The sequence below is a fragment of the Primulina huaijiensis genome, chromosome 5, assembly GCF_012295235.1.
Source record: "Primulina huaijiensis isolate GDHJ02 chromosome 5, ASM1229523v2, whole genome shotgun sequence".
NCBI classification, from domain to species: domain Eukaryota; kingdom Viridiplantae; phylum Streptophyta; class Magnoliopsida; order Lamiales; family Gesneriaceae; genus Primulina; species Primulina huaijiensis.
Window position 1 is genome coordinate 20,393,481 of NC_133310.1, and position 13,348 is coordinate 20,406,828.

Genomic DNA, 13,348 nt, shown 5'->3' on the forward strand with positions numbered 1-13,348 from the left:
ACTGAAAGAAATCAATCAATGTTTCGGCATCGATACCCTTATGCTCATCCCTAAGAGTTTTCTCATAGTTTCTCATATCTCTTTCTATGCAACCTACATGTTCAGGCCTTCCAGACTCTATTTCAAACAATCACATTTGTTGACAAGTGGGTACATTCGCTTATGCAAACTGTTGACTCAGTGCTTTCTTTGATGCAGAAACAATACGATGTGAGCGTAACAAATGCACCTTTGAAGGAGTTGACAGTGGATGATTATGACTTTCCATGAAGGTACTAACAACCCAACCAAGATCAGTTTGTTCCTTCACAACTGAAATCTTTGACTTACATCCAATTCTAATCTCACCACAATCTCTTTCTTTTATTGTTTCATCACTTTTTGTTTGTTTACTCCATCTGATTTCATCTATATGTCCTTCTTTAAAACATACAAATTTTTCCTAGATAACTTCGTTTGTTTTCTTACTTTTTTTTTTTTTTTGTTATTGCTCAATCTTGCACTAAAACCTGATTCTCGTGCATAAAGGTTATAGAACGAAAACGCGTCCTCTAAAGATTTGAATTTCATCCCTATTTTTGGCTTTTGACTGTCTCCAACTTGGGGAATGTATGACTGTTCATTGCCGCTGTTTTCTTCCATTTCTATAAAATATAAAAATGACATAATTAAAATAGATACATATACTACTTATTGCACATAGGTACAAACAAATAATTGAATTGAGTTGCCCTTTGCAGTTGGGGTGTGCAATCGGTCTATTTGGTTACCGACCGAACCGAATATAACTATAACCGATTTAATCGATTTTATTTTCGATTAATCGAACCGATCAAAATATTTATAGAAATCGAATTAATCGAACCGATTTTCAAATCGGTTATTTCGGTTACAGACCAAAATAACCGATATTTTTTTAAAAAATCCGAATTTTAACACAAAAAAAAAAAGAAGAAAAAAATGTGGAGCTTATAAATAACAAGAAACATTGAACAAAAAATACCGATAACAAATAGAAATATTGAAGATAAAGTCATTGGATAAATGAACTTCCTTCTAATGTATGAAAAGTTGGATTTCCTTCTAATGTATTTTTAATGCCCATATACAATTTAAATTAATATATATACTAATTCGGTTTAACCGAATTTTTCAAATTAGAACCGAAATCGAACCGAATTAACCGATTGTCTAAAATTTCAAAACTGAACTTCCGAATTAACCGAGCCGAATTTTTGAATTAATTCTGTTCGGTCGGTTAATTCGGTTTAACCGAAATTTTGCAGACTCCCTGTTTGCAGTAGACATATCAACCCATAATATTTTGAAGTGTAAGCAATAGGGTGCATGAAAAATAATCTGCTCATTTTACAAACATTGAAGTGTAAGCTATAAAATTTAATAAACATTAAGATTTGTTACAAGTGTTTTGGACAGATCAAATAGAAACTAGATATGTTTTTTTAACGTATTCAAAACAAATAATACATGATTTTTAAAAGACAATAAATTAATTAAGCTTAATCTAAAAAATTTAGAAATCTAGAAACCTGAAATTTTCTTGGAATTACAGAAAAATCATATTACATAACTCTTCTGATTCAAGAATTGTGGATCTTATCCTGAAGCATAATTGATTACTCATTGTGAATTCAAAATAGTTGAATAATAAAATAAAGTTATATAGTTATTCCCATGCAATGGAGTGGAAGATTTGTAGCCAACCAATTGAAAAGATGCTTGAGTTTGAAAGAGCTGGAATCATGGTACTGCATGATGCTCAAGAACAATGCAGCCCAAGATTGTTTCTTGATCAACCAATACATTTCTGCTTGCTCCAGCTTTCATTGTGTAGATGCTGCCCTTTTCAGCTTTACCCGGGTGGAAGATCCCAATATATTCGTCTACAATGCATTAATTGGCGCCTTCGTAAATTGCTCTCGCCCTCTTCAAGCTTTGTGGTATTATACATTAATGTTGAGGAATGGCGTTTCTCCCAGCAGTTATACGTTCCCAGCAGTCGTCAAGAGCTGCAGGGTTTTATCTTTTGTAGGATTTGGGGAATGCGTTCATGGACAGGTTTGGAAGAATGGGTTGGGGTTAAGTGTTCATGTTCAGACTGCGTTTGTTGATTTTTATTCGAGATTTGGCAGGATATGTGATTCGAGAAAAGTGTTTGACGAAATGCATGAAAGAGATGGTTTTGCTTGGTCTGCGATTATTTCCGCACATATTCGTGATGGTGACCTGTGTTCTGCCAGAAGGGTGTTCAGTGAAATGCCAGAAAAGAGTACTGCGGTTTGTAATACCATGATTCAGGGATATGTGGAAGCTGGGGTTGTGGAATCTGCAGAGGAGTTGTTCCGTAAGATGCTTAAAAGGGACTTGATTTCGTGGACAACTATGATCAATTGTTACACTAAACACAATCGTTATCAAGAGGCACTGGACACTTTTCATGAAATGAAGAGCAATGGAATTATACCTGATGAAGTGACTATGGCCACAGTAATATCTGCTTGTGCTCATCTTGGGGCGCTGGATCAAGGAAAGGAGATGCATTTGTATGTAATGAACAACAGATTTGACCTCGATGTTTATATAGGGTCAGCGTTGATTGATATGTACTCAAAATGCGGTGTTTTGGAGATGGCGCTAGTGGTGTTCTTCAAATTACATGAGAAAAATCTTTTTTGTTGGAGTTCTGTATTGGATGGTCTTGCGTTCCATGGATATGCAAAAGAAGTATTATCAATGTTCGACAAAATGGAACAGGAGGAAATCGAGCCAAATGGTGTCATCTTTTTGAATGTTCTTGCTGCTTGTACTCATGCAGGATTTGTCGAGGAGGGTCGAAAAAAATTCCTCGACATGACTTGCAAATACTCCATTCATCCTGAAATTGAACACTACGGATGCATGGTAGACCTTTTATGCAGAGCTGGTTTACTTGAAGAGGCACTAAAAATGATAAGAAGCATGAGAGTGGAGCCGAATTCTGTAGTTTGGGGCACTTTATTAGGCGGTTGTAAGCTTCACAAAAACTTGGAGATCGCTCAAGTTGCAGCGGATAGACTAAATATTCTGGAGCCGAACAATAGTGGGCATTTCGCACTTTTGATCAACGCGTATGCTGAAGAGAACCGATGGAGCGATGTTGCACGGATTAGAAGAAACATGAAGGAACGCGGAGTTGAGAAAATATTTGCAGGCTCGAGTTGGATTGAAGTGACCAAGAAAATGCATCAATTTGCTGCTTGTGATAAATACCACCCAGCATCTGATGAGATATACTCGGTTTTGGATTTTTTAGATTCACAACTCAAAAAATGCAGCTGTGCGCCACCTCAATCCGAGTTTGAATGCTAACTCTTGCACGTTGCTACATGTAACACACTCAAATCTTTATTTTGTGAATTTATTTCAGCAAATGATAAACAAATATAACAATCTAGAATTTTTTTGGTTCTTAAATATTCATAAAAATATTAAACAATTAATCCTCATCATTATTCCAGCTCGAGTTAATTTTTTAAAACTTACATAATATGATTTGAAATTATGTTCAATTTATGGAGTTGGAGATGAAAACTACCTCATTATATATTAAGTTTAGGATATAGTTAAAATTTAAATATGCACTGAGTTAAGCTGTATGAGTAAAAATAATACAGAGATGAGTGATCTTTTAGAAAGTTCTCATACGTTAAACTGCTGACGTTGTGCCACTTAATCTAGTTGGTTAGGTGAGTTATTAAAGAGTGACGTCAGATCTGAACGGATAATAATACCTGTGATAGGGACATGACCGACGGTAGGAAAATGATAAGACTAGTCTCTAAGTATGTGAGACAGCACTAACAAATATATCCGCACATCTTCGAACATGTGTGTCTAACAGTCCGACCCATTAGCACTCAACAGCTATGAGCTATGACTTTTGGCTTAATGATAAATGTTTGATCTCAACATTTGGTATCAGAACGAGGTCATGAGTTCAAATCTCAATAAGCATGTTTATATTGAATAAAATTATAGTTTGATTTGTATTTTGCAAATGCATTAAGCAATTTTCATGTAATTTAATAACAGAATTGATTTTTTATTTTTATTTTTATTTTTTATTTTTTATTTTTTATTCTTGTTGATTTCATAAGATTGAAGAAAAACTCAAGTTTAGGCATTTTTCTAAATGGAACCGAAAAATATATTTTTATTACTAAAATTCAAGATTATTATTACTTTTTAGTTAAATTCACAATTATTTTTAGGAAAGTATTGGCAAAAAAAGCGATCGTAATACGGGTTAAGGTGTCGGGTCGACTCATAATCCGCTGCAATATGAGACAAAATTATCAACCCAACCCGTATAACTAATTTTGTGTAGAATTTGATAGGACCAAATATTATTGGCTCGATTTATCTATTTTATATGACAAAATGGACCGAGGTATTCCGGGTTGCCTAAACTGTAAAAAAAACCATTTCGGTTTTTTCTACGACCCGAAGCATGATATATTAACGTAGCATCGGTTTTTATAAGAGAAATTACTCGAGAGATACTCAGAAATGGCGGCTCGGCGAATTCTCTCTCTTCTTGCTGCAAGTTATCACAAAAACCCTAAAACTGCAGGTGACTCGCTTCTCCACTCACTTGTTAACACCCCGCCCGCATTCGTAGATTTTTATTTGTTTTTTTGCTTGTATTCGCGTTCGAACTCCGATTTTTTGAACTCAGAATTTGCTTTGTTTGATAAGAAATTGCCGCTTTTGTGAAAATAATTGGAGCTGAATTTGAGTAGGAGGGAAAGCGAATTGTAGAAGGAGAAAACTGAAAAGGAGGCTTTGGGTAAAGGGTACTTTATGCCGTTTTTGTCTGCTGGATCATTGGCTTGGGATTTGTGTTTTGTGAAGTATTCAAGTTTGAATTTTTGATTCGCCAATTAAGTTTTGAATTGTTTTGATTCGTTTACGATTTGAACATAAGTCAATCTTCTTCCAAATTATGATAAAAATTTAGTTGAGCTGTGATATGTGCTTTTGGGGCCAAACTTACTGACTATATAAAAGAAATTAACTTGAAATTTAAATGTTGTTCTTTTGATGAGATGTTAGCTACACTAGGTACCACGTAAACCATTGGGTTTTACTTTGTTTTCCTATTTTTACCTTTTCATAATTGAATGTGCTGATTTGTTGTGAATATCTGGGAAATTTCTCGTTCTACAGAGGGGGCTTTTATGATTACTAAATTTAAGCAATTGTGTGCCTTTCTTTGTGTAAAGTGGAGTCGAAACTCGAAAGCATGGTTTCATGCATTGTCTTGTGCTGCAACAATTGATATTTGGGTTCATGTGCAACTCTCCCATTTTTCCTTGCAGAACTGTTTCAGGATTTTCATCCTGCGTCGAGCTCATTTTATCACAGCTATGGTAAGTATACAAGAGCATGTCAAACACTTGCAGAAGCTACCAATGTAGCTGAGAGTCGTCTAGAAACCTGCAGCTCAGAACCCGACTCTGGCGAAGTCACGTGTGTCTCTAATCCAACCAATAATAAGACTGACATAAAACACGTCATAAAATCCAAATTGAAGATATCTGAAAGACATGACCGTGTTATGATATTTACGTGCAAAGTCTGCAATACAAGATCCATTAAGACAACCTGCCGTGAATCATATGATAAAGGTGTGGTGGTGGCCAGATGCGATGGATGCAACAGTTTGCACCTTATTGCTGATAGATTGGGATGGTTTGGGGAACCTGGTAGTGTTGAGGAGTTTCTGGCTGCCCGTGGGGAGGAAGTGAAGAAGGGATCAGCCGATACATTAAATTTAACTCTTGAAGATCTTGTTGGGAAAAAGAGTCTCGATAGTTAAGAAGGTCCTAATCTTTATCCAGGCCTGGTTTGATCCTTGCAATGGTGGAAGAATTATAATTTGTGTTTTATGACAACATTATTTGTTGTTTCGTTGCTAACGTTAATGTGTAATTTGTAGATGATCATTTGAGCTCTATAGAGTACCCTAAAAAAAGAAAAATTATTCAAAATTCATATTGTGGTTTCGTTGCTAACATAAATGTGTTATTTGTAGTCTATAAGTGTTATTTGTAGTCTATGAATATTTACCGGAATACATTCTACGCGAGCTTGTATGTATCTTTAAAAATGATATAATAGAGAAAAAGAAAATTTTACAAAATGCGAGAGGCCAAAATCCATTAACAGAACTCATACCATAGCTTTTATTTCAACAAACATCATCTATAGGACTCGGCTAAATTGATAGCGAAGATAATAAAAATACGAAATGTCGGGTAGCTAAGTTTTTATCTAAGGTACATCAGAAAATTTCTCTGAGACCTGCACTACTCGAAATTGTAGCAGAAAGACTAAAAAAAAGAACTTTTCAACTATTGAAGACATTTTGTGATCAGGGGCAAATTTAGGCGACGTACGAGCATGTGGCATCCTGCGAGATGTCAGCTCAAGCTTTGGATTATCTTAGAGAGTGCAGAGTATGATCCAAATGCCGAGGATATGACGCCTACACCTATGACTAACACACACATGGATCCCTGTAAAATAAAGGAACAGCAAAAAAAAAAAGTTGGGTAAACTAAGAGCTAAAACCTTTTCGTTTGCCAGGCGAGGGCGCCCTACCCAGGCTAATGCAACAGGTATCAAATTCCAGATGAATATTCTTTGAAAATGCAAGTTTATATCCCCAAAATACAAGCAGGCGTTCCATTAACTTCGTTATTGTATTTGTCTCTGATAATTGTGTAAACGAAGGAAGCGTCGAAGATTTTTACCTGAAAGAGGTTTATTTTCCCCCTTAAGATGCTCAAATAGCAAGCACACGGGATAATCAAGGTCTGCAACATGAGTTCAAAAGTAACAAGGACCAATTAGAACAGTGGTAGAGCAGTTGATTTGCAGGGACTTAATTTGTTATACTAAGACCAGAACTTACAACTAGCATTGTGAATAAAGAACCGATCAATGCCATCACCAAACCTGTGTCATAGAAAAGATACAAAACAATGTGTTAAAGGTTACCAAGAAAGAAGGCATTACGTTTAGGAATACGAAAAAAATTCAAAGAGGGTAAGTAACAAAGACAGGGCACAAGAAAATGGCCTTGAATGTGAAATAAAGGTCAATTTTCTGTAAATCCGCCAATACCATAGTAGTGAAAAGTGATAACGTACCAAAGAAGGGTATGCTAAGACCCACAATCAAAGTAGATATCACCAGTGCTGTTCTTACGAGGATTGAATACATATACGATTTGGTGCGGCTTGATGGAATCAATTCCTCGAGGCTCATTGCCACGGGAGACATGGTTAATGCATATGTAATCATAGTTATGGTATAAACAACCCCAAAAAGTCAAAACTAAACGATGTTAAACCCCATCTGAATCTAAAAGTAAATTAAATGCTCTTGAATCTCTAACAGCTATTAAAGATTTTTGAAATAGAGGGTTATTAAATGAAGCAGCATTGTGGATTAATCAAGCTACTGAATCAAGAAAGGATATTTCGTGAACGGATTGACCACCTGCACAATCACAGATATAGAAAAGAGTTTATTACAATGAGATCTATTGGATGCATATTGCAACAAAAGACTAACATGAGTGTACGCACAGTAGTCCAGACAGCAATTTTAGACGTTACTAAATCTTGAGGCATATTAAGAGTGAACTGCGATTGTGTCGATTCTCCAAACATCGTGTATCCCATCACAGCAACTCCAGCATACAGCACAGTACATATCCCAAAGCTGCATTGGTAACCGACTCACGAGTTCAAGAAAGCGAATATTCACTAGACATCATATTCTATAACACATACTCAAGTAACACTGTTTGGATCTAAGAAAATATATAACAAATAAAATGCAGGTTTTTAATTTTTAAGTTTTTTAATTTACCTGGTTAAGAGGACGTAAGGGTACTGACTGGGTTTTGCCATTGATGTATAAATATTGGGAAAAACAGCATGTCCTGAGTAGCAATAACCGTAGAGACCAATAGCAACAGGAAGAGTTGAAAGGTTTAGCACTGTCCCTTTCGTCTGAAAGCCGACTTGATCCACTAAGCCAGCCCAGAACAAGCAAGCCACAACCAAGATTGATGCAATAACTCCTCCAGCTGATCAAAAAGAAAAGCAAATATCGTCATTGTACCAAGGGTGATGGAGGTCATATTAGCCTAAAGTAAGTATAAAAATCTCGAACGTGCATTGAAATTACTGTATCTTTTGGTTATTAGATCGAAATTGTCGATTCAAAATCTACAAAAAATGTTTCTAGTGAGAGGTAAAAATGTGACAAATACAAGGAAATATTGGTGCTCACCAGAGATGTAGCTAAGAACACTGAGGTCCCTTAACCAAACAGTAGGAAGGACGGCCAAGGTGGTAATCAATGCGAAAAGATGGTGAGAGTTCAATTCAAATATCCCAATGTTCAAATATGCATTTGGAAATAAAGATGACAAATTGTCACTCTCCAAAATAATATACTCCACGCAACTGGCCTGCAAAGAATACATTAAAATAACATATATTTGGATCTTGCACCGTCGTAGACGCAAACCGTGTCTGAGACATACAACACAGAGGAATGTTACATATTTCACTGAGTTTCCAGAACACTTACATATAATTCCACGTATAAAATAATCTGCATCCAAGAGAGAAAATCAACATCTGAAATTAATTAATCCGTCCTTTTTTCCTCTTAACGAAAACAGTCAAGTCATAGAATATATGTGTTGAATAATCATATTTATATTGTGTTACAGAAGATGATTTGATTAGCAATTATGAAGTTAGGTTGGAGAATAAAACTCACAGAAATGGCAACACGTCCGATAGAACCAAAGGCTGCCTGGCCAATGTCGGGGTACGTTTCAAGCCCAGGTTCACTGTCCAAACAGTACCTTAAAAGAATCCCCGTATAATAAGAGAGAATAGCAAAAATAAACAATATAGACAACCCAACCCATCCACCTTCTTTGACAGCATAAGGAGTAGAGAGGATTCCAACTCCACATAGGACATTAATTCCTACATAGAACCGTCATAAATAAATCATTTTGTGCTTATCGAGTAAAGGGTCGGTTGGTCTTACACACTGTTTACTTAAATTAAGGTATCCTACCATTTAACACTGCTTGGCCATATGAACATTGGCGGGAAATGGGAAGTTCGTGTGAAACGCCAGATTTCCCAGCAAATGTCACACTAGGCTTTCTTGAGGGTAGAGGAGGCCTTTCGTGAAGTTTCTCATCTTCTACGGAAGGTATAAGAGGCTTAGTCAGAGATGGCAATACTTCGGGAGTATGTCTCCTTGTGAGAGTCGAAGAGAGAAATGAGCTGCCTATGCGTCCCAATGATGGTGTCCCAAGTAAAGTTAGACTTGGAGACTGGACACTACTGTATAAATCGATGGATTGCCTGCACCGAGCAGTTTCAGTGGATTTAGTGAGTATGAAACAAATAGAGAAAGAAACATCACAAATAATTTGACCTTATATGGATTACCTCATCCATGTACTATCTTCATCCAAGTACAAAGTTTTTACAATTAGTTACTTGAACTTGACTGGCAAATTAATCATATATCTAACATCATTTCCTTATTAATGACTTCAAAATTCAAGAAATTGCACCAGCATTGTCAGAAATAACCCATTCACGAAGTCTTCACATCATTCAACCTTTCATTTTAAGAAAGAAAGAAAAAAAGGGAATGAAAAGAACATCAGGTCACCTATAACTTTGAGGCCAAGAAGTGGTGTAAGAATCGGGCTTGCTGTTTTGTCGATTGGCATATTCATTATCATTCGAGCAATACGATGAATCCGAATCATTCCCATCTTCTCCATCTTCACCTTTGTTATATGCCTTCTCCTCATCCTCTTCCTCACTCTCAATGAAGAAATTTTGTTCCGATTCTGAATTCTTCATCGTCGTCTTTCCTATCCTCCTCTCCTTTCAAATTTTCTAAAATCCAAACCAAACAACAGCTTACAAACTTACAGACAATTACAATTCATAAGAAGATCAAACTGTAAAATTTCATCCAAAGCACAAGGAAACTCAAGACAGCTTGTCAATGAGGCCAAGAAATCTCATCAAACATCATGAAACTTACAAAGCATGAATCTCTTCAAGAAACACTGAATACAATAAAATCTTATGCATGTACGTTTTTTCAAAGAAAATGGAATTATATTTCCTGAAATTCGAAACTCAAAGAAATCAATCAAAAGGGAATGATTTAATGAACCCAAAAATTGCGGCTGGATTGGTGACCACTGACAAAAATAGCAACAGACAAGGGTCAAACGATCTGTTTACTTCTAAGAACTAACTATCAAGAAAGTAGGAAACTTAAGCACCATTAATCTAAGCCTCTCATTCTCATAGCAAACTCCATTTATAGAACCTGATTTCCCGGTCATTCAACCAAGCTATACACATAGAGCCAGTGTGTGGAAAATAGAAAATGGGATAAAGATGTCTTTTTCACCTTCTCCGAAAGCAAGACAAAGTTCAGACTTTTGTAGACAAAGTTCAGACTTCTTTCTTCCTCAATTTTCGTAAAACAGAGCAGAGACAAAGACTTGATTCTGAATCTTGGAAATATTCACCAAAAAAAAAAAAATGGACCTTTCTAGTAAACACGGACACTACACACAGTAGCTACACATTGTTTCTTGATTGCCTACTCACGCATACAAAGATATCCACAAGCACTTCTAGAAAGGGGTCAAATGACAGACTGGTATTTCGCTATGACAGTAGTCAAATCCAAGGAAGACATTCTTTCTTTTCTTTTTTTTTTGGAAATTTTATTTTTTTATTTTTCATTTATACGATTATTTAATATTAGAGGGAACGTGGTGCTGAGGTTGAACTAGTCAACAACTAATAGGTAGAGTTCTAATCGAATCGAGTTGAACATAGATGAAAATTTAAATGTTGGAATTCGGTTTGAATTAGTTTTATTCGAATTCAAGTCAATTCAAAATTCGAAAATTTTAAAACTTTTAACTTGAATTCGATTCGAATTAAAGCTCGAGTTTCAGTTCGACATGAAATATTCGAACATGTTTGAGAACTATTTGAATTATTGTTTGAAAATAAGTACTCAAAAAGTCTCGAAATTTATTTATTGAATTGGAGCTTGGATTCGTATCGAATATTTTTTCGAACGGGCTCGAAAAACTCGCGAACCGACTCGATTCGTTTATACCCTATTAACAGTAACAGCTAACAAAGAAAACAAGCTAGCCAGCCATCGTCTAAAAATTACAATTCACATAATATTTATTATTTGTAAAAATGTAATAGTTATTTAAAGGATATATGTGAAGTCAATTCAATCACTTATACAATATATTCGTTTGAACCAAAATCGCGACATGAGATTTTAGGCAACGAATGTCGAGTTGTATGCAAACATACTCGATCACGATATTTTAGATAAACTTAAACGTAAAATATTTCGAAATGGCAAAATAAACATTATAAAATTATCGATTTGATTTTTTTTTTCTCAATCAATGAAGATTAGCTTTTGTGTGAAATGTTTTAATGAATCTATATATATGAGACAAGTCAATCCAAATAAAAAAATCTGTCTTACAAAATGACATATTAAATGATCTTATTAAACTTTTGTAATCAAAGAATTATTCTCGTACACGTCATCAAATTTCGGAAGTATTACTCTGTCATAATTCAATAATAGAAAAAAAAAGGATATTCTGAAAAGAATTACAGGTGGGATTTGCAAACAAACAAAACAAATAAAATATTTGCGACGCTTACCAGCATATGCGTGAGTGTGAGATTCCAAATAAATCAACGGATAGTAGATGAAACAGTTGAGATGAAATTGAAATAGTAGGAATTAAAATTTTTATTTAAAAATAAAAAATAACATTAAATTATAAATTTATATATAAAAATTTATTTCAGCGCGCGACAGAGAAAAAAATTGTTAGTCTCGCGTAATTAGATAATAATATAAAAATAAAATATAAAACTGGACACCGATATTTACGTGGAAAACTCCTAAATATTATTATGATAAAAAACCATGGGCAAGATTAAAAGATTTCACTATAATATTTTGTAGATTACAACTTCACTTTGTTTCACAAAAAACGCATACTCTCTCAATACAAGAGAATAAAACACTTCACAAATATTATAGAATTACAGACTTAAAGAAGGAGATATGCTCGAGAGAAGAGCTTAATGAATTTTGGGATGCAGAAATTGATGAAATGAGTATCTTATTTATACGAGTTCTCCTCGTGTGAAATCTCATGGCAAAGTTTAATGCATTTCATATTCTCACCTAATTTATCTCATCGATGCGTTGTCCGCTACTATTCATAATTTTGTCGACAAAAACTTGTTCATTTTTTTTAGAAAGAACTTTTTACAATTAAATATCGAACACGAAACTTCGTATCAAACGTAAAAATTTGATGGATATATAAATCATCCATGCACAGATGCTCTTATCAAATAAGCGTCGAAGGACCTTAGACCATCTCCAATCATGGCACCACAATGCCACATTGGTGCCATGATATTTCACTCCAATCCAGCACCAAAACTGGCGCTGGATTGGAGCAGCTCTACAAGCTGCTCCACATGTGGCGCAGCACAATTTTTTTTATTTTTATTATTATTTTTTTTTTGTTTTTAATTTGATTAATTTAATATAAGTGTTTAATATTTAATTAATTAATAATTTTTTGACATTTTAATTATAAAATTTTTAATATTCTGATTAGAAATTAATTAAGTGTAAAAATAAAAAATAAAAAAACACAGATTAAATTAATAATTTGTTAAAATGGTACAAATTACGAACAATTAACATAAAACAGAAATATTAATATTGAAAAGAAAAAGAATATTCTTGGAATATTCTACACACATTGTAAAATGTAGTGCAATGTGGTTGGAGATGATTTTAGTGTAACACCAATGTAGTTCAGAATGTAGTGCAGTGGATCGGAGATGGCCTTACAAGCTCTCAGCCAAACACCGTCCGTCTTATTGTATGATGAATGATGATTGAATGCTTTGAAGGTAAAGGTTAATGCAAAAAAAAAATAAAAAATAAAATAATATATATATATATATATATTCGTCTCACAAAATTGACTTATAAGATCAACTCACAAATTTTTTTGTGTTATTTATTCTTTTGTTTTTTTATATGAAATTGAAAAGAGATCGTGATACATTTTTCTTTTATAATAGATTGTGACATATTTTGTTCCTTATTTAGATTTTTTTTG

General features: G+C 34.4%; 3 protein-coding genes across 7 annotated transcripts; 2 read left to right on the plus strand and 1 right to left on the minus strand.

Moving 5' to 3' along the window:
* Nucleotides 1–1,623: 1,623 nt before the first annotated feature.
* On the plus strand, nucleotides 1,624–3,416 carry LOC140977570 (pentatricopeptide repeat-containing protein At1g06143). The gene has a single exon (XM_073442320.1). It carries the CDS (start codon nucleotides 1,696–1,698, stop codon nucleotides 3,367–3,369), a length of 1,674 nt encoding a protein of 557 aa, XP_073298421.1. The 5' UTR covers nucleotides 1,624–1,695; the 3' UTR covers nucleotides 3,370–3,416.
* Nucleotides 3,417–4,514: 1,098 nt separating this feature from the next.
* LOC140976965 (mitochondrial protein import protein ZIM17) lies at nucleotides 4,515–6,008 on the plus strand. Its single transcript, XM_073441434.1, has 2 exons — nucleotides 4,515–4,633; nucleotides 5,382–6,008. Exons 1-2 carry the CDS (start codon nucleotides 4,570–4,572, stop codon nucleotides 5,879–5,881), a joined length of 564 nt encoding a protein of 187 aa, XP_073297535.1. The 5' UTR covers nucleotides 4,515–4,569; the 3' UTR covers nucleotides 5,882–6,008.
* Nucleotides 6,009–6,245: 237 nt separating this feature from the next.
* On the minus strand, nucleotides 6,246–10,764 carry LOC140976964 (amino acid transporter AVT1C-like). 5 transcript variants are annotated; one of them, XM_073441428.1, is made up of 13 exons: nucleotides 10,552–10,764; nucleotides 9,790–10,022; nucleotides 9,178–9,473; nucleotides 8,869–9,083; nucleotides 8,674–8,697; nucleotides 8,371–8,551; nucleotides 7,945–8,164; nucleotides 7,659–7,794; nucleotides 7,546–7,569; nucleotides 7,218–7,359; nucleotides 6,980–7,023; nucleotides 6,819–6,881; nucleotides 6,246–6,581 (listed from the first exon to the last, which is right to left on the minus strand). In XM_073441428.1, exons 2-13 carry the CDS (start codon nucleotides 9,984–9,986, stop codon nucleotides 6,486–6,488), a joined length of 1,638 nt encoding a protein of 545 aa, XP_073297529.1. In that variant the 5' UTR covers nucleotides 9,987–10,022; nucleotides 10,552–10,764; the 3' UTR covers nucleotides 6,246–6,485. The 5 variants fall into 5 exon arrangements, with proteins under 5 accessions (XP_073297529.1, XP_073297530.1, XP_073297533.1 ...); XM_073441429.1 differs by lacking the exon at nucleotides 10,552–10,764 and adding an exon at nucleotides 10,421–10,536; XM_073441432.1 differs by lacking the exon at nucleotides 10,552–10,764 and adding an exon at nucleotides 10,468–10,491.
* Between the last annotated feature and the right edge of the window lie 2,584 nt (nucleotides 10,765–13,348).